This window comes from Hirundo rustica, chromosome 8 (genome assembly GCF_015227805.2).
Source record: "Hirundo rustica isolate bHirRus1 chromosome 8, bHirRus1.pri.v3, whole genome shotgun sequence".
In the NCBI taxonomy this organism is placed as follows: Eukaryota; Metazoa; Chordata; class Aves; order Passeriformes; family Hirundinidae; genus Hirundo; species Hirundo rustica.
The window spans coordinates 3,402,388-3,426,845 of NC_053457.1; the positions used below are offsets into that span (position 1 = coordinate 3,402,388).

General features: G+C 50.4%; 1 protein-coding gene across 1 annotated transcript; it reads right to left on the minus strand.

Annotated features, from left to right (window-relative positions):
• Nucleotides 1-2,727: 2,727 nt before the first annotated feature.
• On the minus strand, nt 2,728-24,396 carry TUBGCP2 (tubulin gamma complex component 2). The gene is made up of 18 exons (XM_040071698.1): nt 24,340-24,396; nt 22,899-23,135; nt 21,337-21,465; nt 20,855-21,031; nt 17,815-17,974; nt 17,216-17,423; nt 16,414-16,613; nt 15,753-15,942; nt 15,086-15,231; nt 14,300-14,480; nt 13,227-13,407; nt 12,857-13,029; nt 11,684-11,812; nt 11,121-11,241; nt 8,798-8,941; nt 8,220-8,348; nt 7,322-7,485; nt 2,728-3,044 (listed from the first exon to the last, which is right to left on the minus strand). Exons 1-18 carry the CDS (start codon nt 24,388-24,390, stop codon nt 2,939-2,941), a joined length of 2,826 nt encoding a protein of 941 aa, XP_039927632.1. The 5' UTR covers nt 24,391-24,396; the 3' UTR covers nt 2,728-2,938.
• Nucleotides 24,397-24,458: the final 62 nt, after the last annotated feature.

A 24,458-nucleotide genomic window follows, 5' to 3' on the forward strand; every position in this document is an offset into this window, starting at 1 on the left:
TCCTGGCCCCGCACAGACACCGCAACAATCCCACCCTGGACATCCCCGGGAGCGGCGTCCAAACGACGCTCTGGCAGGCTCGGGGCCGTGCCCGTTCCCTGGGGAGCCTGGGCAGTGCCTGAACCCTCTGGGGCAAGAACCTTTCCCTGAGATCCCGCCTGAACCTGCCCTTCCCGTCCGGCACAGCTTCACGCCGCTCCCTCGGGTCTGAAGCCGGGGGACAACGACAGCAGCCAAAGTGAAGGTGCAGGGATGAGCCCGAAGAGCAAGTCCTGAAATACCTGCTGGGAACGCAACGGGCTCCAGGGAGCTGCAGCCCCCCAGCCCGGCCCCCACAGAGCGCTCAGCATCACCTGAGAGCGAGCAGGTCCCTTTGGAGATAGAAAGCCCCGCCGAACCCCTGGTGCAGCATTACAGAGACAGGTTTTCCAGCTCCCCATGGTGATGCCGCCGCGTGTGACTCGGCGTCTGGCGGCTGTGGGGGCTGTTTGGGAGAGCGGCTGGTGCCTGGGTGGCTCAGCCCCCTCCCAGCCTGCCTTGGATGTCGGAACGGAGAATTTCTGCCATAAACCCCTTGCTTTTCCCTGGGGCCCCGAACACCGGGCTCGGACGGGGCTGGGTGCTCGGTGTGGGGGTGCCCACGACCCTCGCCCACGGCTGGGAGCCAGATGAGTCACGGGCGACCTCATCGGCTGAGCGACGGGGGACTCCCGGCTCGCCGCTGGCCCCCGCTTGTGACCCTCCTGTCGCTTTCCCGAGGTGCCCGCACGGCCCGGCGGGGCTGGGAGGCTCCGGGAGCATCCTGGTGGGAGCGAGACGGTCCCTTCTCCATCATCCTCCCCCTCGGGCGGCGAGAACAGAGGTGCGCCCCGGCACGCCGGGATTTCGCCCCGAGAGCCGCGGGGGAAAAACATCCCCGTCCCGCGGTGCCGGCATCCCGCTGCCTCCATCCCTGCCCCACGCCGGGGTCCTGCCGCACGCCCCCCAAACTCCCCGCCCGCCCCGTCCCGTGGCTGCCGCCCCCCGTCGGGACCCCAGGCTCACCGCGGGCCGGCGGCAGCAGCAGCAGGAGCGGCAGCAGCGGCAGCGGCAGGCGGAGCGGCGGGGCCATGGCTCGGAGGTCCCGCCGTGCCCCCGCTCGCCGCGCCGCCGGCAGCCCCCGCCCGCCGTGAGTCACCCAGAGCCGCGGACGGGACGGGGCGGGGCGCGGCGGGACGGGCCGCCCACGGCGGGGAACGCAGGCACGGTGCGGGGCACCGGGAGCTGGGGGGACACGGGGTACCGGGGCGGGCCGCGGGGCACAGGGGAATGCCCGCTGGGAACGGGGCGGTGGCCCTGGAGTGCTGGGGACTGGCCAGGGCACATCACGGCAGTCCGTGGGGAGCCGGGGGCAGTCCGTGGGGCACTGAGGAGGATCCACGGGCACCGGGTGGTGTCCGTAGGGCAATGGGGCCTGTCTATGGGGCATTTGAGGGAGGGTGGTGTGGGGCACCACGGGGCTCTGTGAGGCGCCGGGGACTGTCCCCGGGCAATCACGGGGAGCCGTGGGGAATTGAGAAGGGTACACAGGGGCACCTGGAGGGTCCGTGGGGCACCAGAGAGGGGCCACGGGGCATTGGGAATTGCCCGCGGAGCGCCTGGAGCATCCACGGGGTATTGGGCAGGGGTCATGGGGCATCGGGGGATGGTCCCTGGGGCACTGGAAGAGGACACGCAGGGTGTCAGGGAAGGTTTGCAGGACACCAGTGGGTGTCTGTGGGACACTGGGGGTTGTCCATGGACATCTAGGAGCAGTCTGTGGGGTATCCTGGCTTTCAGTGAGGCTTTGGGGCACGGGGGACTGGATCAGTGGGGCAGTGGAGGCTGCCCACAGGACATTGGGGTGAGGGGATGCTCCAGCTGGCATTGGGGACTGTGTGTATGGCCTTGGGGAGTCCAAGGGGCACGAAGATGCATCCCCAGCCTTGTGGGACATGTCCTGCAGCTCTGCAGGGGGACTCAGGGCACTGGGGTGGCTGGACTGTCACAGGAGGCACTGGAGCTGGGATATCAGGGCAGAAAAGCTGTGCACGTTTGTGTTTCTGGGTGTTCCAGGCCAGGGCCAACCAGGAAATGGACATGGACACGTGTGTGTTCATGTGGGTGTGAAGGGGATTTGGGATTTGTCATCCACGGGTGCTTAGAAGTTTGCTGTTGATTAAAAAATATGAACACTCTATAACCTCGAGTGGGACTCAATGTTTGCTGGTGGTCCCCACACTCTCCCAGGCTCTCCCTCCCCCTGCCAAGCTGGAGGACCAGCTGTAGGCCATGGAGCACACAGAACCTGTCCCTGCAAAGGTGGAGTGAGGGAGATGAAGGACAGGAGCACTCAGTCCTGTGCCCACAGCCCTCACACACATCCCCAGGTTCCCACTCTCCGTGTCCCTGGCATGTGCCTTGGTTACCCTTGTACATCTTGGGGGACACTTCTCCTCCTCTACACACTTGCTCTCACACTGCCTCAGGCAATGTTTAGATTCCCTGGAATGCCTCTGGCTGCAGGCTCGGGGTTGGAAAGGAATTTAAAGATCATCGTTCCAACCCCCTGCCATGGGAATTGGAACCCTTCCACAATCCCAGGTCGCTCCCAGCCCTGTCTAACCTGGCCTTGGACACTTCCAAGGATGGAGCATGCACAATAATTTGCACCCCGAGTTCTGTTAACAGGCAAAATAACCCTGATTTTGTTGTTGTTACTTAATTTATTTTACAACACACAAACGCATCATTGTACAACATAGTAACACAAAACCAAACCAAACGCCAACAAAAGCCCAAAACAATACAAACACCTCAGGAGAGTGAACATTCCCGCGTGTCCCCGGGCCATGCCCAGGGTTTGTTTGCAGGCTGTGGGGTGCCTGTGGAGGGCTGAGCTCCCTGCGCTGGGGTGAGGTCACTGGGCAGGCACGGCCAGGCAGGGCAGCAGCGGCGGCGCCTTCTGGCTGCGCTCGGCCGACATGTGCTCCAGGCGCTCCGTGTAGAACCCGTTGAAGTCCAACCTGAGGGACAAAACACACCCGAGGCAGGGGAGGCGTGAGCAGGAGCCTCCCCCAGGGCCCACAGCGAGCTCTGGCCCCGCATGAGACGTCTGTGCTGTGGCACGGGTGTTGGTGATGCCTTTTCCGTGCCTTAAGAGCAGGCCTTTGACAGGGATATGCATCAGGAATTGGGAATACATTGGGAAGGAGCAAATGCTCACAGTTCTTCTCCAGACCACACAGAGGTGTCTTGTGTGGACAAGGGTTCCTCAGCGTCTGCACTTTCCCAGACACTCCCCAGTGCTCCTGAAGCCCCAGAGTTTACCAGCACTGAACTCTGGTACTAACTCCCACACGAAATCCACACAGCACCACGAAATGCTGAGGTTTCCATCCCCACCATCTCCTGGCTAACATCAGCATGCTTCCCATGCATCCACAATTCACCAACACGAGCAACTGGTCAGAAGACGCTTAGCCACAAGCACAGGTGACACTTGGAAAAGCCTCTCCACAGCACTCAACACCAGGGATATCACAACCCCACCTCCCTGATAACCCAGAGTGATGCCACCCAGACCCAAGCCTGCTGCAACCTTTGGGACCTTTGGCAGATCCCAAAGCACCCACAGCCAGTGCAGCTCATGCACTCGTGTGCCCTGGATCACTGCAGTCAGTGCAAGCCTGTGAATCACACAAAAGTTACTCTCTCTCTTTCTCAAATTAGGCTGCTCCAGTACCAACTGAATGGGCACAATATTTGAGTTTCATGTTGCTTAACAACCTCACACAAACGGCAACAAATTGTTCCTTGACATTTTTTGGTGCCTGCAGAAAACAGAGCCTTGACAGATGGAATTTGTCTGTTGCTCTCTCCTGGTTGAAAAGCTTTGCATTGCTTTCGTCCTCAAGGAGCTGTACCAGGGAAACCTGACAATGAAGTGAGAGTACTGACCAAGTTTTGATTCAAACACGATGCCACGACTCGTTGCTTCGAGGACCTATTCCATTTCTAAAGCCGCTTCATTCCCAGCTCAGTGTCTTGCAGGTTTTGCTTGGCTTCCCTTTTGGCTGTTTTTAGTTTTAAGTGATCCGTGATAACCATTTCTTCAGAATATGTGTGGTACTTCCTCAGCATGTGCTTACATGGCAGTTTCCTCCTTTGTGGTGAGATTCAGTGGGGTTTGCACCACTTCACATCCTGGTGACCTACTCTGAGCTGAGTTTCCTCCAAACTGGTAAAGGAAGGATGCCTGATAACCACACTGATGCGTAAGATTTCTAAGAATCTTAAGAAGGACTTAACTAATCCTGCTTACAAAGCCATCTCCACTGTAGTTCTGCTCCTTTTCACTCCTGGGAGGTGTTGGAGTGACTGGAGAGCCCCTGCAGTTGCCAGCCCTCTGTCAGCACTCCCAAGGGAACAGCTGGAGCAGTGCCAGGAGAGTTTAGGTTGGATCTCAGGGAAAGGTTCTTCCCCCAGAGGGTTCAGGCACTGCCCAGGCTCCCCAGGGAATGGGCACGGCCCCGAGGCTGCCAGAGCTCCAGGAGTGCTTGGACAGTGCTGCCAGGGGTGCACAGGGTGGGATTGTTGGGGTGTCTGTGCAGGGACTGGATGATCCTTGTGGGTCCCTTCCACCTCAGGACGTTCTATGTCTATTCTATGACACAACTGAGCAGGAGTTGGCCACACCAGAGATCTGTCACCTGTGGGCTCTGAAGGAAAACCTCTGCATCTCCATCTCCTGTTGCTTGATGCCACAAATAAAACGCCTCAGTTACTAAGTACTACAAAATGAGTAAGTGTTAACCAGGATCAAATAAATGATGAGCAGGTACCAGAAATGTGAATTTTGTTATTTATCTGACATGTTGATGATTCCTGTTGGAAAGCAGTCCTATAAAAAGGTTATAAATTAGAAAAATAGTGATATGTCTTATAAACTCTTCCTTATAAACCCTCTCAGTCAAATATGTTATTTCAGATGGCAACTGAATGTGGATGTCTCCACTCTGCTTCTTGGGTTCCTGTTGCCATAGAGCCCAGGCCTCGAGCCAACAATCCCTCCAACCTGAATGGGAGCTAAATGTCACTTCTGGACATTCATTGTGGGGCTTCCACCCTTTAAAGCACCCCTGAGCAGCCTATGGGATTGGAAAGGCAGATCCCATGGGCTGTTAACATCCAGTATTTCTGCTAAGAACATGGGGACATCTGGGAAGACAGGAAAGGGCCAGCAGGTCCAATGTCTTGATGAAGACTCAAGTGGTCCCAGGGAGTCCAGACTAGGGGGGCACTTGATAGTGATGACAGTCCTGGTGGCATAAGGGATAGGGCATGGAAATAAGAGAGGACAAAGCCCCCAGCCCCTCCTCTGAGCCTCTGTGTGCAGCTGAGGTCACTGCCTACAGCACAAACCACGGACAGAAGCACTGCATCATCACACTTCTCCTTTCCCCTGAAGCAGGAAGTGCTGGTTGCAAAAGCCAACCTCTCCGTATTTGGGAGAATCAGCTGCAGAGGTTTCACAGCCCAGGAGTCACCTGCTGCCCCCCAGTGTGGGCTGTGACACCGATGGAGCGGCTCGTGGCCGTGGCACCCTGGGCAGGACGCACAGCCAGGCTGGGGGTGCAGCACCAGCTCACCCCACCGTCCTGGCACGTGGGTGCCATTCACATCACAACAAGAGCAGGTGATCTGGTCTTCAACATGGTGTTGGCCATGTCCCCTGTGCCCTGGGATCATGGAGTGAGTTGCCATCAAGATCTCCTGGATGGAGCACCATGAACAAGCTCCTCTGTTAGAACTTGTACTGGAGATGGAAAAAATGTTTAAAAAAGGATAAAGGAGGAAGCAGGGCTGGAGCACTGAGGAGCAGTAAATGCTCCTGCCTGGGTGACTCAACTGCTTGCGGTCCCAGTCCCTGAATCTAACCTGAGTCTGGATGCTCCTGTGACACCCTGGAGTGGTGGCAGCCAGGAAAGAGTGAGAGCTTAATCCTGCCAGCCTTTTCCTACAGATGGATTCTGCCTGTAACCTACAACAGCCTGATGATGATGAACTGGGATGTCCAGTCCAGGCACATGAAGGGTGACATAAAATGTTGAGAAGCCACACCAGCCTTCCCCAAAAGGTCCTGCAGAGACTTGGCTGTCCTGCTTAGTCCTGAAAGGAACAACAACCAATTGCACAAACACAGAAACAGTTTTTTGGAGAAATTCCGAGATGAGGAGACCTCTGACTCTGGTCACTTCTGAGATGGAGCGAACCAGAGTTGTTAAGGCTGTGGAGAAGGGGTCCTCACCTCAATTCCCATTTCAAGGACTGAGCACCACCCACAGGGACAGCTCTGGTGGCTGACAGGGGATGGAAGCAGGAGAGCTGAGAACACCAAGCAGCCCTGGGGCACTGCCAGGGGCTGTGTGAACCTGTGGCAGCTGCTGGACAAGAAGTTCCCAGAAGAAAAGGACAATTGGAAGCACAGTCTCCTGGGGGAATACTTCACCTAACAGTGTTTGCAAAGTACCAGGAATCCTGACAGCCCTGCCAGATGCTGTCAGAAAAGGCACCAGGAGGGGACAACAGTCTCCTTAAAAGATATTCCTGAAACATTTCCTCTCTCTCTGCTTTCACGTGTAGCACATTCTGAACAGTTGCGAGTGTTATCAGCCAGCCATAAAAGATATCCAGTACATACGGACAGGGAATAAAACTTCCAGGGCTTTTTTTTTTTTATTGAAAAAGCAATACAGTGGTTATAAACCCAGCAGCAAAACTTCTGCCTGCTCTCTCTCTCCCCCCTGCCATCCTGTGTACCTGACTTTTACATATTTCTGAAGGAATTTTGGTCTCCAAGAAGCTGCTTATTTAAATAAATGCAATATGGGAACTTACAATAAACAGTTTCTGATCAAACCTTTGTGTGATTTTCTCATCTTTGAATACTTAGGCTGTACATGGAAACTGGTTTATTCACTGTCTCCACAGCGAGACAATCCCCAGGAAAACTAACACTACATTTACAATAATAATGGACAAATTTCACGTAATTCAAAGGAATGTGTTTTGGGGTTTTTCTAAAGCCTTGGGTTGAAATGCAAAGTAGAATGGTCTGAGTTGGAAGGGACCCCAAAGACCATCTCATTCCAGCCCCCTGCCATGGGCAGGGACATCTTCCTCTAGCCCAGGTTGTTTAGAGCTCCTAAATACACACCATTCTCAGCTGAAATGAGCATTTCCTGAGCTCAATCTGGGACCCACGGGAGGGGAAGTCACAGATAGAAAAGGCCTGGCTCACCTGTAGATGATGTTGAGCATGCTGTGCTCGCAGTCATTGGTGCTGTACACACTCAGTTTGTCCAGCAGGTCCAGCAGATGTGTGGAGAAATTGCTGTCAAACTTGTTGATGGTGGCTTCAAAGCCAGATGTGAGGTGCAGGTTGTCAGCATGCTCTGCTAAAAGCTGCCAAGACAAAGGCAGAGTGACCCCATGTGCTTGCTGATCTTCGCTTGCCAGGGGGCTGCAATTACTCCCTCCACTCCCTGACCCGCTCAAAAACACTGCCATCAAGCTTCACAGTTGCTCAGCCTCTGAAATAAATCTTTCAAAGTCATTGGCAGTTAAAAGCCCTGCTGTGCCCAGCCTGGGAGAAGCCCAGAGTAGATCCCAGATGAGCTATCCACAAATACACGCTGCCATTGCTCATTTTCAAACAGGAGGAAAAGCCAGTAGGCAGGAAATGTGTGTTGCCTAAGACAGGCTGTGACCTCTGGAGCTCTGTGACTGCAGATGTGTGCCAGAAGGGCTTCCAGAGGGACAGGAGGATCTGCTAACCACAGAGCACATCCCCTGTGCACCTAGACAGAGAAATACGGACAAGACAGATCCCCCAGGCATGAAAGCCATGGGCTGCAAAGAGCCCTGCTCACTCTGGGAATGGGAAAGTGCTGGCATTTCAGAAAGCCTGAATGTGGCCCTGCACAGCTGAAAACACAAGTAAAAACTCAAAAAAATAGTGGGAGACAAGGTCCTCAAAGCAGACTTTGAGAACTCCAGCAGCGCTTCCACACTGCCCACAATTCCACAAAGACTGTGCTTTCGGGGCCAGAGGTGGCCTAGAAACCAGGAAGGGCTATCTGCAAGTGGCCACCCTGGTCAGAGTGGCAGCCAGGCCCAAGTGTCCCCCCGTGTCCCACCTTGTTGGTCAGCTTCTTCTTGGCAGCCTCCTCGGCCCGCTCCTCCTCGGTGGGCGGGCCCAGCATGGTGCCGTGCTCCAGGGTGAGCCTCTCCATCTCACTGTCCAGCTTCATGCTCTGGGTGAACCTCTGGCAAGGGCACAGCGTGGGGGACACGGTTACAGCCCGTTCCTTCCCTTGGGGCAAAGCACAGGGCTCAGCTCTGCCCACCCCAAGTCCCAGGAAAGCTGACTCAGACTGAATTCACCACGCTGACACCCAGATCTGCCCAAAGCCACTGGAAAGAGGGGCTTAGGAAAGCTGTGGGCTCCCTGATGCTGGCTGGAATGTGCCTATCACCTCACCCTCAAGAGAGGGTCTCTACAGAGCACTACAGCTTACGATCTGGCCCAGGTGGACAACAGAATCTCAACATGGAAAAGGGAGGACTTTGTGGAGTAAGAAACCAGAGAAACCATTTGGGAGAGGTTGTGAGCTGTCAAGCCCTAAAGCTGCTGACAGAGGGAACAGAGGCAAGTCCACGTGGGGCTGGCAAAGGGTAGGGCTGGCTGGCAGTGGCATGAGGAGGCTGCACACACCTGCATGCAGTTGGTGAACATGACACACACAGACATCAGCTTGGAGAAGATCTTGAGCAGCTCTGGGTTGGTGAGCATGCAGTCCTTCAGGCAGTTGTCTAGGAAGCTCGTGTGGTGGCTCAGGACATCGTCAATGTTGGATGCCTGTGACAGAAGAGCCCAACAATGACAAACCAAATGCTCCATCCCCGCACCTTGCTTCTGACAGGGACCTCTCAGAGTGACAAACTCCTCATGTACCTCCCAGAAACATCCCAAGATGGAGACTGCATCTGCGTTACTGCCTTCAACAGCCCCTCACAAGGCTTTAAACCTTTGATTTGTCACATCACCTCCCCACAAACCATGCTTGCTTTAATCACCAAAGCTCTTCCCTGAAAGGATGGAGTTATCTGCTTTATCAACTTGAATTTCTTTTGTTTTTAAATCTGCTTGTCATGGCCACTCCCACCTTCACAACCTCAGTAAAGTCAGAGAAAATAAGAGAAAAAGAGAAAACCAAATCGAAGAATCTTAAATGTCAATAAACTTATCATTAAAATATCCAGACTATTCAGAAATATGCTTTAGGAGCCAATACGGAACTGGGACATGCAGTGTTGAGAGGATTCTGTACGATTTTTGTTCATCTCTGCTACTCCATCAGGCTGTTTCACTCTTCAGTTTTAAATGACAGATCAAAACCCCCTCTCACTCTGCACAGTTATGAGATGTGCTGAACTCAGAACACAAATCAAGCTCAGGAAAGAACCACAGGACTAAAATTGCTACGGCATCTCCACTGCTCCAGCAGAACCAATACAGGAAACCCCTGCCACGTCCCTTTAAGCTGCTGCAGAACAGGGATAAATGCAGCTTTCTGATGCAATGAAGATGATGATGAAGTTGTGTTGATGAAGACAATGATGCTGTGAAGATGAGGATCCCAGTCACAATTTTAGGAAGCGAGCACCTTATCTTCAAGTGAAAATGCACAAGAGAGAAGCGTGACAAATAAAATGCACCGTAAGGCACTACATGAGACCAGTGAGGATCATCCTTTCTCCCTTAAAATACAAATGAGAGGAGAAAACAGGGACAGGATAACTTCAACAACTGCCTTCATCCAAGTTAAGTTAACTGAGCGATATACTTTGCAAACCTAAACTGGGAACAAAATTAAGAAAAAAGGACAATTTCTAGGTTATCCAAGAGCTTTGTGGGCCTGACATTTCTAAGTCTGAAGAGATTTTAGCCTGCTAGCAGCTGCTGTTTCCCAAGGCAAAAGTTCTTGAGAAAGCTTCTTCTCAAAACAATCTTGGCAAACAGCTATCCTTTCCCAAAACAATCTTTCTCCAGGTGGTCTTTTGCTGTTTCTCTAGTTTCACCAACGGAATTAGAGAGGTGTTGTTCCTGTTCACCAATCATATTAAGTCTGTATCAGAACACCTTATAAAAGGTGGTAAGAATTAGACAATAAAGCCTTTTCTATACTCTTTGCCTTCTGAAATATTTGGAGTCTCTCGTCTTTTTGTCGTGTCCTACAGCGACAGAGCTTGACATATGAACCCTCCTCATTCAGAAGTTCTTCCCAACAACATGCAGAGACACTCACAATCCTAGACCTGTGAATTCTCCAGAAAACAAAAATATGACAGGGCATCAAAAAATGTTGGTTAGCTGACCCCAAAACAACTCCTCAGGGCACAGTAAGAACTAAGGCAGGAGCAGTTGATGCTGAAGATCCACAAGGGCCATCGGACAGCTGCCAAGAGAGCTGACTGCAGGGGTGTTGGGCTGTTGGGCACTTCAGATGAGTGTTTTTCAGGGTGTAAGAGGAAAAAGATTCACAACCTAAAAGTGTCTGTTTACAGGGTGACTACCAGAGGGAATAATAATAATAATAATAAATAATAATAATAATAACCACCTTTTTTATACCAAACATTCCCAGCATGCCAGTCCTTGGCAACTTCATGGAAGGGAAAGCACAGGCTCTAAGAGCACTGTAACTCAGCTAAAGAATCAGCTGGAGATGCCTGGACCAGTTTATGATCTTTGCATTCTGCATTCACCTTCCCTTTCCAACAGCTTTCTCCTGTGTATGGGAATGCTGAGCAGAACCTGCCTTTACATAACGGAGCAGAGTGTGAGCTGGGCAGAGACAGGGGGAGGCAGCACAGGAAAGGGATGTATGACTAATCAAGCAGAAAGGTGGTGCAGAACAGCAGCACTCTGCAACGTGGCAGGAACAGCAGCTCCCAGATATTTAAATGCCTCCAACAAAATCAACAGATGCCTGCAGCCGCTGGAATTAGGCACTACATTTGCGAACTTCACTCACCAGCTTCAGGTTCTTCTCCAGAATGTGCCATGTTGGCTCCATCACCTCAAACATCATGTAATACTGGATATTCTGCACAAAATTCAGCATCCGCTGCCGCAGTGTGAAAGCACCAGCAAACCTAGGGGAGAAATCACACCCACACAGCTCAGAGCTAGCAAATGCCACGGAGAACTATCACCAGGCTTGCACAGCCAAGCAGAGCTAAATATTTCTGTCCTAGCAAATGCCTTGCTGCAGTGTGAGAGGGATTATAAAGTCACTGCAAACCATCCCTGATTATTTTCCGGTTTTTCCTCAATTAGTAGAGTCAGAGTTTCGATCCTGCCATAGATTTTAAATATTTGCTCATATAAAGCTAAAATCTTGATACTAAATATCAAAGCAACTTTACAACTATCGAGTAAAACCTAAAATGTTACAAATTGGCTCTCTGAGCCTGTAAGACTCATTTGTAAGGATCTTTTGCACCTCAGTATTGTCTGAGCTATGTCAAGAGGTGTCTAATTAGCAAGGAGACCCCAAACTGAAAACAGCCAAACAAAACAAAAAAAAGGCTGTACCACTTAGCTGAATGCAGGGAGAATTGCTTGGCTGTCTTATTGCTGATCCAAACGTTGCACAGCTGCCTTTCCACATGCTTGCAGTAGAACATGTGTCTGAAAAGCATCTGGTACCTTGTCAGTGCCTTCCTAAAAAGAAAGGAGAAGCCCATCCAGATGAAGGCCTGTTCTGATTGACAGACTAAGCTGTGAAGGCTGAGGCTGCTCAGAGGTAAAGAGACTTTACACAATATGTTCCTCACGCCTTCAGACGCTCGCGGATCCGCGCTGAACTGAAGCAAGAGAGTCACATTTGCAACCATCCCAAAGAACTCCTCTCCAAGGAGGCCCTCCTCCATATTTCCTGCCAGTGGGTACATCACCAGGCTCCTTGATTTCCTCGTGCTCCATGCAGGGGTCACTCACACAGGGGCTGGGAGGGAGGGCTCAGAGACTGTGGTCTTGTACCCACCGTGCTAAGGCTGCGATGGTCACCCAAGAATTCACTGGGATTTTAGAATTCACCCAAGAATTTAGCAAGATTTTCCAAAAAAGGGGAGAAAAATCTGTAACCAAGCTACAGGCAGCATTACCCCACTAGCAATGCACTGTCACAAGCAGATGGGGCTGCTTATTTATAGCTCTGGGACTGGATTCAGGTCTGTGCTCAGACACTTTGGCGTAGGTGTCTGCAGAGCTCCAGTCGATACAGTTCAGGAAACCTTACCAAATCCTATTTTCACTTCCATAGCTACCACCAGAGCTAGCATTGTCTGTTGGGAAGGAAGAGACAAAATTCCAAAAGCACTGCACTGTTAGGAAAGTCTCACCGATTCAATGGAATTTTTACAGGGGAAATTAGGGGAGGAGTTAATTGCTCGCGTTCAGCAATTTGAAATCTGCCCCTCTGTTCACACAGTGCTGCTTGTCCCATTTGCTTGTGGCTTACAGCAGTGTTTCTCCAGGGAAACAAAGAGGCAAATTCCTGCAGAAAAACGAACCCTCACAACTCAGTTAAATGCAAAATAGCCTGTTACAGTAGCAACAGCCTGCATCCTTCGAGTCCGCAAGCAGGGATACCAGAATGTGGGGTTTTTTCTGCTCTCCAGGTTTGAGGAATGTTTGATTCTTGCATGGAAAACCTCTTGTGAGAGTACCTCTTGTGTTTTTCCCTCAGTGGATTGATGCCTTTACCTGTTTATGATGAGGGACAGAGGCCACTTCACAATGTAGTCGAAGGAGAAGGCCTCCAGGCCGCTGAGGGTGAGCTCCGTGGGGTCTGCACTGATGATAGCCTTCTCCTGCTTTGTTTCTATGGCCAGCACCCTCAGGAGCTGCGTGATGAGGTCATGGGGCATCAAGTCGATCTGTAAGGGAAGAGCAGGATAAAAATGAAGCCACAGGACACCCCCAACTACTGTGGAACAGGCAAGGTGTCCATGGTCAGTCACTCTCCAGTGGTCACACCAGCCTAAGAAGCAGCAGGCTCTCCCAGGCAGAGATCTCCCCGAACCACGGCAGGCCCTCTGCTCAAACACAATTAACTTCTGCTTCCCATTCTCACCTTTAAATCATCCTTGAAGGGATCCGTGTTGGCTGTGCTCATCCTCAGGGCCAATTCCAGCAGAGCCTCCAGCCTCGTCGTTATGATGTCATCTACAGGCTTCTTAAGTTCCTCCTCTGTCAGATCCATGAAGTGAACAAAAAAGTCCCCTTGGTCCATCAGGAAATAGTGCTTTATAGATCTGCTCAAGAAAACAAAGGGACAATTGATTACTTTTCTGAAAGCTCAGGTTAATCCATATCAAACCTAAACGCAATCAGTTCAACAAGCCTGTGGGGTTTGATCACAAAATGTTTCTCTTTCTGGAGAGCACACAGCCATAAATAACCGGATTGGAGACTAGTCTTTTATGGATGTCTCCTCCTCCCTACCTCCTCAGGAGGTAGTCAGGACACTTCTGTGCAGTCAGATCAGGGCTGCTGTTCTTTTTTCTTTGCCTAGAAAAATGCAAAAAAATCCCCTAGGTGTGCTGGGTGCGGGCTCCTACTGCTGTCCTAAACAACTGCCCAATCTCCTCCAGCCGAGGGGCAGTTGCCAATTTGAGCAGAATCCTGGACTCCTCTCAATGAACAAATATCTGTGCTGGTTTTTTTTAAACAGGACACACAAACTTTGATTTTCACTTGGCACCAGGGAGTTACCTGCGGTGGGCACAGAGCTTGGAAGCAGCTCTGAGGCGAGCCTGAGGATTACCCAAGGCCAGAGATCACACATGGTAACTGCAGGCTTTGGAGTAAAAACAGGAGCACAGCCATAACACAGTGTGGCTCCAGACTCCTGATCTGACTGGGCTAGACAAAGCCCTGACCTAGTTTTGGCAACAGCCATCAAAGGAAGCTGGACCACAGACCCCCAGACATCTTTCCTACTCAACATTTCTATCATTTTAGGCTTATTTTTTTTTTCCCTCTTCAGAGAAAAAACCCCAAATCTTGGTTTTTAGGTCAACCCTTTTAAATGGAAATAGAGAGAACACCTTCGTAATATCCCAAGAGAACAGAGCTAACTTCAAAAATTTAGGTGCCCTAGCAGAACCAATCTCTTTATCATGCATTTAGTAAAATAAATCCAACCTCAGGTGAGCCACCAGCTCTTTCTCCTCCATCAGGAAGTCCAGAAGAACTTTGCTGGCATAGTTATATGCTTTTTCTATTTGTTCCACATAGGCTCTCTCTTTTAAAGTGTAGATGACCTCTTTGGCCACAGGGCATGTGACATCTCGCCCGCATTCCCGCACAACATTTAAATATTTCCCTGAAATTAAAAAGAAAGAATGTTCCATGACTCATCCCCGCTGTATAGCCAACAGGGAACTTCCACAGCACTCCCTTCAAGAGGAAGATATGCCGAGAAATCTTTACACTATGTTGTGCTGAAAGTTGGAAAGGATTTAGGCACATCTCAAAAAATGATACAGAATTTTAAAACAGGCACCTGGTATCACATTTAAGGAGATTTAGAAGCGGTTTTGTTTCCCATTGGTGACAAAACATCTCTGCAGGTGGCCTGAAGCTCTGCAGATCTGTTGCTCTGCTTCACAAGTCACTTTTGGAGGGCTTTGTATAAGGATAAGAGCTCAAGTGCTTAAATTAACACTCAGACAGTCAAACCTCAGCTGCCAAGCTCCATCCAGCTAGAGAACCTACCCACAGAACAGCAGTGAGACCGACAGCTCCCCTTGCTGCTGGGCTCCCGTGCTGTTTTATTTAGAGGATTTAGGGTTCTTTTTAAATCTGACTCTTCTATTGCTCTCAATCCAGCTGGACAACCCCATAAAGTGGCAAGGCACAGTGACATTTCCTTCCTCTTTACACAAGACCAGCTTGTCTCAAGGTTGCTCCCACAGCAGAAGCACCTACCTGTGCTGAGGATTTTGTCAGCCATTTTCTGCAAGAAGGAGGGAATCTGCTGCTGAACAACAGTGTATCTCTGATCCCAGTACTTGTCATTATAGTCCTCCTGAATCTTCTCCTTCTGCAGCTCATGCTCCTCCACCATGAACTCACTGAACAGTTAAAGCAGATGTTTAGGGGCAGGAAGTGGTACAATGAGGACTTTTTTTTTTGACCTGCAAACTGGTAATGTGATCTATCAGAAATAAGGTCTCATGAGGGCATATCCAATCAAGAACTGAAATTAGTCTGTGAAGCAAGAGGAAAAGCAGTGTCTCTGATCACCTGCGATGAGAAACAGAATTTTACAGGGTTCATTAACCAAGGCTAGACATTATCTGTTTGTCAGTGCAGGGGTGAGGAAACTGGCCTTCGTCCACCTTCTCACCAGCAGAAAGGCATTAATTTCAGGTACTTTATCTTCAGCTTTGCCCCCACCTTAGGATTCTGAAAATATGGGAAACAGAAATGCTGCACAAACTATCAAATACAGCAAGATGCTTCAAATGACTGTACAAAAGCCAAAAAACTTCCTAGAGGGTCGTTTCAGGCCCCTGCGTGACGCAGACTCAACAAAGTAGATCAGTATTTCTGAAGTTTAGCATTTCACTGCCATTGCTTAGCTGTTCTTTACCTGTATGGATCATTAATGATGCCTCTATATATCCACTTTTCCAGGATTTCAAAGTAAGGCACGCTGGCTGCCTTGGTTAAATACAGGCACAGCTCCTGGGCCTGGCTGTCCCCAGTGTAATTGAAAGTCTTGTCATGGAGCAAGCTCAGGGTTGATCCTCCCATACACTCACCCTTATCCACAGAAGTAGCTGGAATGCAAAAAGACCAATATAAGACACTTACATCCTGAAAAATCCCAAAACAAAACCCTAAATGGTCCCCAGATTGGACAGGGCCCCCTGAGCAGCCTGTGTAGCTGTAAGCAAGGGGCTGGACTAGGAACTTCCAGGGATTCCTTCTGGTAATGCACCCACACAGAGCTGGAGAGAAGTTTGGAAAGGAGCTGAGGAGAGGCAACAGTGGTGGATACAACTGATGGCAAGGGCAAGGGCTGTGAAGAAAAAGGCACAGAGGTGCCTCCTGACAGCTCCAAAGGCACACTTTGCCCTAGCACGTGAATGCTCTTCTCCAGAAGTGTGGTGTCCTCACAAGTACAATTCCCCTGGGCTTTCTTCTTTAATAAAGCAGGAAATCAAAATGAGACATGCCCTGCCTGTCTGGCTACCCTGCACAGCTCTCACAAGCTGTCAAAATAGAAGCACTGTGTTTTGGAAATTTACCCAGTGAAGCCAGAATCTCCAGGGTCCTCATTGTGGGCTGGATGTAAAACCACAGCTTCTGCAGTGACAGAAGGCCCTGCCTCTGAAGATGCTCCAGCTGGGTAATTAATATCATGTATTCCTTGATGAGAGTCCGCATGGCCGCAGCCAGAGCATGATTTACCTGCCCATACTCAAAGGAAGACTTCTCCTCTATAAACCTGTAAAAAGCAAAATGAAAACCCTTTTTAAGGCATTGTAACTTGTACAATTTTCAGGAACTTCTGCCTCCAGGGCACTGTGCAGGCACACCAGTAGGACCCCTGCTGGAAAGCACATTGGTCCCTCTCCCTTATTTCCCATCCCACACTTTGTAGAAGGGAAAGCTGTGGGAAGATGTTTCTTCTCCAGCCACAGGGGAACTAGAACCATTTGTAAAAGCACTGTGTAGAAAGTGAGAACCAGCACACAAAGGTTCTATCAGTCCTGGATGCCCAGAGTGGAGCAAAAAGCAGGAAATATGGAGAAATTCACAGCAGAGTGGGAAGAGAAGCCAGAATAGGCAGATGTATCCTAACTGCATTTTACCCGAAGTTGCCATGGCCAAGACTGGAAAGAACAAAGGTGTGTGAATGAAAAAGTGAACTGGCAGCACAGAGGAAAAACCCAGCAGAGGAAATGTAGCTAAAACTGACCTGAATAAATTGTCACTCATTTTATACCCTCGTAGTTTAAATTAAACATGGAAGTTAACACCTGCACAATGGCAGATTCTCTGTTCTCACAGGAGAGCCTCCTCCCTTGACAAAAGCCACCTCAGTACCTGGTGACAGCAGAGTAACTTGCTGCCACAGGGAGAATCCTGGTCACCAGCTCCTTGATGGACAAGTCCAGGTTTGGATCGAGTGAAAAGGCTCGGTTCTGTCTGCCCACAAGCGCCTGTGCTGTGATGTACCTTCCATCCACGCCGATCAGAACGTACAGCAAGTCCTCCACAATCATGGATTCCTGGGAGGCTAGTGGCAAAGTGCCTGTTTCCAAAGAGGAGACAAAAGAAGGACAGAATGTGCCATCACCCACCTGTTTCAGGCTCGTACCTTGCTTTCCTGGAGAACAGAATCCTTTGCTCCATTTATACCCAAATCCAGGAGACAGGATCAGACATCCAACGCCCAAGAGAACACCAGCCACAGCTCCTGCTGCTGATCCTTCCACCCAAAAGGGCCCAGTTACTTCCAACACCAACAACTCCCCCGACCTCCTCGCCACCAAAATATTCAAATACCCAGAAAACAGCTCAAATACAGTCACAAAGGGAAAAAGTGCCAAGAGCCAAGTTTTGCTGAGTGTGAACATCTGAACAGCATTTCTGAATGAGAACAAAACACTACATTAATACAATTTTCCCTGTGTTTCACATACCTATTGGTACTGTCGTGTCAGTGCTCAGACTGGTGCCAATTAAGAAATCCCCAATAAGTGCAGGCCTCTCATACACCCAGGATGGAAATACTGGAATGGGCTGACCAGAATTCTTCTTGTTCTGCTTATCCCGGAGGATTTTTCGTGTAAGCTCAAGAGGCTGGTGGAAAAAGAGAGAGAGGGAATGAAAGGAAAAAACTGTGAGACTTTCAGAAGTTTAATTTCAAGGAGAAATTATCCATGGACTCGAGAACAGAAAGCAGAATAGCTGGTATTTCAGCAGCATGGTGTAGGGTTTAATTTCCCAGTACCACCTCGTCTACTTATCCCACTGCTGCAAAAAACGTGTATTTTTTTATACATCTGACCTTTTTATGTGGGGGTACATCCAATAATGCCTTTCTGCACCTGTCCACACTGACCTGGGTGCTGGGGCAAACCCAGGGACGCAGAATGGGGACGCGCACGACCACCAGGCAGTGTTTGCTGGTTTGGAGAAAGCACCACATGAAAGCAGCAAACTCCTTCCAGAAGCACCAACATCCTGTTCCAGGGGCACTGAACACCTCTGAACTCAATGCCAAACGCAGCCCAGACAAATCCACCCACAGAGAGCTGGAAAGTGATGGAGTTTTTTGCTCTGAGTAGGAGTTGGCGAAGGAAGTGAGCTCTTGAAGACTGAAAGACTTTCCGCCCCCAGCTCTGACACTAAAATAAATGGAGTGCAAGATCAATCATCAGCTGGGGAAGCTTGTGAGATGCACAACCTACATGAACATTTGGAGTCCCAAGTGCACAAACACAGGGCTGATGAAGGCCATTTCTGAAACTCCACAGATGTGTGTGGAAAGGGATATGCACAGGCTCATTTCACTTTTTTATTTACATCATGTGTGGGTGATCTGCCAAAAGGACCTCGATTTCCTCTGCTCCCCTAACAGAACTGGGACTTTCATATGGAGAAATAGGAAGCATCAAGGAATCTGCCAGCAATTCAAAGAACAGTTAAACCCCACATGAAACTGCAAACCTCAGTTTGCTGTATGAACATGTTCTGCTTGGAAGAAGAGCAGCCACCAGTACGTCTTCTCAAATGGCAGGCAGGAAATATTTCTTCACTGAGAGAGTGATCAATCATTGGAACAAGCTCTCCAGGAAAATGGTGGTGACACCACCTCTGGGAGTGTTCAAAACATGAGCAGAAGTGGCAGCTGGGGACATGCTTTAGTGGGCAGGGTGATATTCAGTCCAGGGCTGGACTTATTGATTCTCTGATTTTATTCTCTAACAAGAGGCAGGGCACTTCTATTTGCAGTTCAACCAGCTCTGTGGTAACTGGCAGAGGTCAAAAAAGTCAACATTTTGGCTATAAAGGACACATCCACCTGAGAGGGAACACTTAACTTTCCCCACCCCGATGAATCCTGGACCAAAACTGGTCCAAGCAGTAACTCCAATCACTGCTTAATGATCTCTGACAGTGCCAAGCAATCCCAGGGCAGATGGCACAGCACTCGTGGCACTGGTGACAAAGCACATGTCCTGGGGGCATGAATCACCTTCTCTCTGTGACCCCATCACAGAGAGAAGTTTAGATCACTGTCACCACAGGCTTCAACAGCCTGGAGGAAACTCCCAGGGCTGAGAACATGGCCCTCAGGTGGCACCTCAACACCCCTGGCACAGGGTGGCAGCTCACCACTGGCATGCTCAGGAACCTGCACCTGACATCTTGAGCAATGGCAGTGCCAATGTGTGTGGAGGGAGATGAAGGGCTCATCTCTGAGGTCCATAAACACTTCCAGCTCCATTTGTGACCCTCACAGACAAAAGATCTGAGTCAGAGGCTGAGCAGACCTAACAGTTCCAAGGAATGTCCTCCTGTGACAGCCCTGACTGACCAACAGGCCTGAGCACAAACCCATCAAGACCTTTTAAGACAGCTTCAGCTCTTTTAAGTCTCAACAGACTAAAAATGGAGCAGCAGGGAAGCACAAATCTTGGCTCGTGGCATTTCAAGCCCTCTGGCTGTGAATTGCACATCCCAGAGAACTGCACTTCCAGGTCTTTCCTCTTTTAGCAAGTTCACACATAAATCCTGGTAAGAAGATCAGTTATCTCATTTGAAATTCATCTTCCCTTCATGATCTACATCACCCACTTGACTGAGATTGTCTGTGAAGGATCTGGATGAGTCAGGCACAGTGTCTGTGCAGTATTTCAGTGTATGTCTCTGGTCTCACCACTGCTGACAGGGAGAGGGGTTGGACCCTTTGTTTAGGATTTGAGTTCTCCTCCACCATCACATTCATGTAGGGCCCTTCAAGCCCAGAGATCCCAAGCACAGGACATGGAAGGTCCCTCCCTCTTGCCATTGAGGGCCTGAAGTGATCTGAGGCTTGTCCCCTGTTTGATTTTGCTGACCAGACATGGGAAGGCACTATGGACATCTGAGCACCTTTTCCTCTTTCCCCCCTGTCCAAAGAACTCCCCGTTTTCGGTTGCCCTTCTGCCTCCTGCAGCCAAAATACCCCTACCTTGACCCATGAGTTTCTCACCATATTTTTTTCCCTCCCTGTCCTGTTTGTAAGGTCAAGCCACCACAGCACAGTTTTTTATACAAATAACGACAGGAAGCAGAATTTGGGATTTAAGCAATAAACTGCGCTTTTGCACTCTGACCTCACAACCTATTGCTGTTAATGAAATGTTTGACTGTTTGCTAAACCTGCGTCTCCAGCTGGTTTTCCTCTTCTTTTCTGTCTTTTCCATGATGCCAGCTTGCTCCAAGCCCTGTCCAACCTGGCCTTGGACAATTCCAGGCACGGAGCAGTCACAGCTCCTCTGGGCAGCCTGCGCCAGGTTCCTCACAGGGAAGAATTTAACTGTGAATTTAACCTTAGAACAACCTCAAAGAATTCAGCCTCAAGTGACTGGAATAGAAAAAAGCTGCTTTTACTAAGAACAGCACCAAGATTTAATATGATCTGACTAACCAAAGGGAAGATTTTGTGCCCAGAGCTTGGGCAGGGCTTTGTACCTGCTGTGCACTGGAGCTGGCCGTGACACTGCCCAGCTGCTTGCGCAGCTCCTCCAGCTCCTGCAGAGACATCTTGGAAGTGGATGTAGGGATGGAAAAATTCATGCTGCTGCTGGTGGCTGCGTTTGCTGCCAGTTCTGCCCTTTCTTTGGCATTTTGTTGCAGGTAGTGCAGTGTCTGTACATAGATAAAGAAAGAAAGGATTTTTTGAATGCTGGGCAGCACAGTCTAAAGCAAGAAACACACGACCATATCCTGGCTGTACTGAATCTAACCACAGATCTCTCTGCCCCAGTTTTCCATGTCTTAGTGAATTATATCAAGAGGAGCATAGCTCTCAGTACGACTTTATTAATTCAGTAAAAGCTAGAACAGGTTATTTGTTGATTTCTACAGATTTCACTGAACTTTACCATCAGCTCTGCTTGAAATCATTGCATTGTTGCTACTCTTCAACAATCAGATCTAAACGAGGAACCAACCTCTTTGTCTTCAGTGAGTTTGGACAGCAGATAAACTAAAGAGTCCAGATGTCTTGTGTTTTTAGACTTCAGCTCATCATACTTCTTTAAAAAATCTTCAGGAGTTCGAGAAAACTCTGCTATTTTCACCTGTAAAACACCACGTTAATATCCAATGGATTTACAATTAAACTTAAATGGAATCAGAGCAAACATGCAGCTCAGGCTACAAAGATGAGAAGTTTCAGATAGAGTTAGAGAGTTCCTAGCACTTATACCTTGACTGGTGGATTGCTTTTAAAAATTAAACCAAAAAGCAGTGATATAGCCATAAAAGTATGTCTGGTTATGGGTGCCAGGCTTTAATCTCTAACATTTGGTTGATATTCAGAAGAAAAAAGTCAGGTGCTAGTCATATAATTGCATTTTATACCATTTTCACTTCATCATGTAATCAAGGAATGGTTTGGGTGGGAAGGGAACTGCAAGGTGACCTTGTTCCACCCCTGCCACGAGCAGGGACACCTTCCACAAACCCAGGTTGCTCCAAGCCCCATCCAACCTGACCTTGGACACTTCCAGGGATCCAGGGGCAGCCACAGCTGCTTTGGGCACCCTGTGCCAGGTTGCCACCCTCCCAGGGAACAATTCATCCCAACATCCCACAAAACAACCTCCTTCTTTGAACTTGCCCTCGCCCCAGTCCTAACAGCCCTCTTCTCCCACCAACACTCAAAGATTCAACCTTCTCCCTTCCAGCCTTCCCACTTCCCACCCAGAACCACCACCCCAGATCTGACCAACCCCTCTTTCCCCTCCTCTCCTCCATGCCAAGGGGATGGTCCTCAAAAACCCAAAACAACCCCAGGAACCCCAAAATTCTCCCCTGCCCATGGATGGTTGAGCTGGAAGTGGTCAGGGTCATCCCCAAATCCAGGAAATCCCCAAATCCCCCCAGAAATGCTAAATTCCCTCCCAAATCCCACTAAAAATCCATCTATGAATGCCAAAAACTCTGCAAAAATCCACCCAGGAAACCCAAATTTCACCCAAAAATCCACCCCAGGAATCTCAAATCCTCCCCACCCATTGATGGTTGAGCTGGGGGGCGGGGTCAGAGTCACCCCAAATCCGGGGAACCCCAAAAATCCCAAAAAATCCCCTGCAAATCCACCCAAGAATGCTGAAAACCTCACAAAAATCTGCTCAGGAATGCAAAAGTAATCCCAAATCCACCCAAAACAACCCCTCCTGGAACGCTAAAAAACCTCTCCGCTCAAGGCTGGCTGAGCTGGGGGGGGGTCACTAAGTCACCCCCAAATCTCATGACCCTCAAAAATCTAAAAATCCCCCTCCAAAATTCCTGCTAAAAGCCTTCAAGATCCTGCTAGGAACTCCTAAAAACTTTCCCAAATAATACCAGGGGTCCCCAAAATCCTCCCCCCAAAACACGGGGGAGGGGGAACAGGGTCCACCCCGGAATTTGGGGAACCCCCACCAAAAACCCCCTGCCAAAGTGCCACTAAAGACGCCCCCCAAACCCCGCTAAAAGCCGCCGGGGGCGAGGGGGAGGCGGGCGGGACCTTGGCGCCGTGCGCCGACACGTTGGTGGTGACGTAGGGCGTGCGGTTCTTCTGCAGCAGCTCGATGTAGACCTCGGCGCCCTCCCCGCCGTGCACCCGCAGCAGGCTCAGCAGCTCGTTCACGTCGTGGTGGATGCGGAACTCGCTCATGCTCCCGCCTCGGGTTCTCCCGCTGCTCCCAGGGAAAGCATCCCCTGCAGGGAGACGCCGCTGGAGCGCGGGGGCCTTGGGCTGGGACTAAGGAGGGGGAAGCAAACCAAACAGGGTTGGGAGGGACCTCGAAGCCCATCTCATTCCACCCCGGCACGGGCTGCATCCCACCATCCCAGGTTGCTCCAAACCCCGTCCAACCCGGCCGTAGACACTCCCTTGGGCAGCTACAGCTTCTCTGGGCTGCTGCAGCTGAGGCAGCTCCAACCAGGAAGACTAAACCTGGGAGAGAATCTTAAGCTGGGGTTGGCCAGCAGAGGATCTTTTTTCATCTCAACGCTGGTTGAGAGGCTGACCCTGCTGCTGCCTCTGAAATCACTCCAAAGCAGTTTTTCCCAAGTTTAGGGGTCTTCTTATTCCACCGCCCACTTTGCTAACTTTGCTCAAACCCTGCAGAGTATTTAAATAATAACTTTAATACTGACACAGAACCCTGAGATGAGCTCAGTAGCTCAGAGCCTGGTGCTAAAAACACCCAGGTTGTGGGGTCAGTCCTGGAATGGGCCATCCACTTAAGAGTTGGACTTTATGATCCTTATGGGTCCCTTCCAACTCAGAATATCCTGTGATTCTGTACGTCAGAACTAAGACCCTGAGTCAGGAATCATGGAAATAAATAAGGAGTTTCATGTGACACCCTGCACAGATTGTATCAAGCAGATACAATCCACATCCACGTATCAAACACATGGCCACACTTTTATTTTGCCAAGATCGTGGAATCACTTAGGCTGGGAGGGATCCCTGCAAGCCTTGGTCCAACTCTCCACTCAAAACTGACTCAAATCAGAACAGGCTGTGCAGGGCCTGGTCCAGCCCAAGCTTAAATCTCTTTAAAGGCCCAGGTTCCCCCACCATTTGGGGCCCTAAACCTACTGGGATTTCCCGCGGGCTGCTGAAGTGCCTGGGGTCAGGCGTGTAGGGAACGATGATAAGCTGCGGGAGCTGGGCCGGCTCGGCTGGACTCGAGGAGGTGCCTGCTGGGGCCACCGGCACAGCCGCAACCCGGGCAACCCGGGCGGGCCGCGGGCAAACAGCGGGGGGATCCCCATCCCCGGCATGATGGGCGGGCCGGGCAGCATCTCAGCCCACCCTCCATACCCTACCCATCCCATTCCATTCCATTCCATTCCATTCCATTCCATTCCATTCCATCCCATCCCATTCCATTCCATCCCATCCCATCCCATCCCATCCCATCCCATCCCATCCCATCCCATCCCATCCCTACCTGCCCGCCCGGAAGTGCCGCCGCTGGCGCCGGGAAGCGCTTCCTGCGCATGCGCAATCCGCTGTGAGTTACCCGGCCGCGCGCCCCCGCACACGCGCGGTGCGTATTGCGGAGGGGCG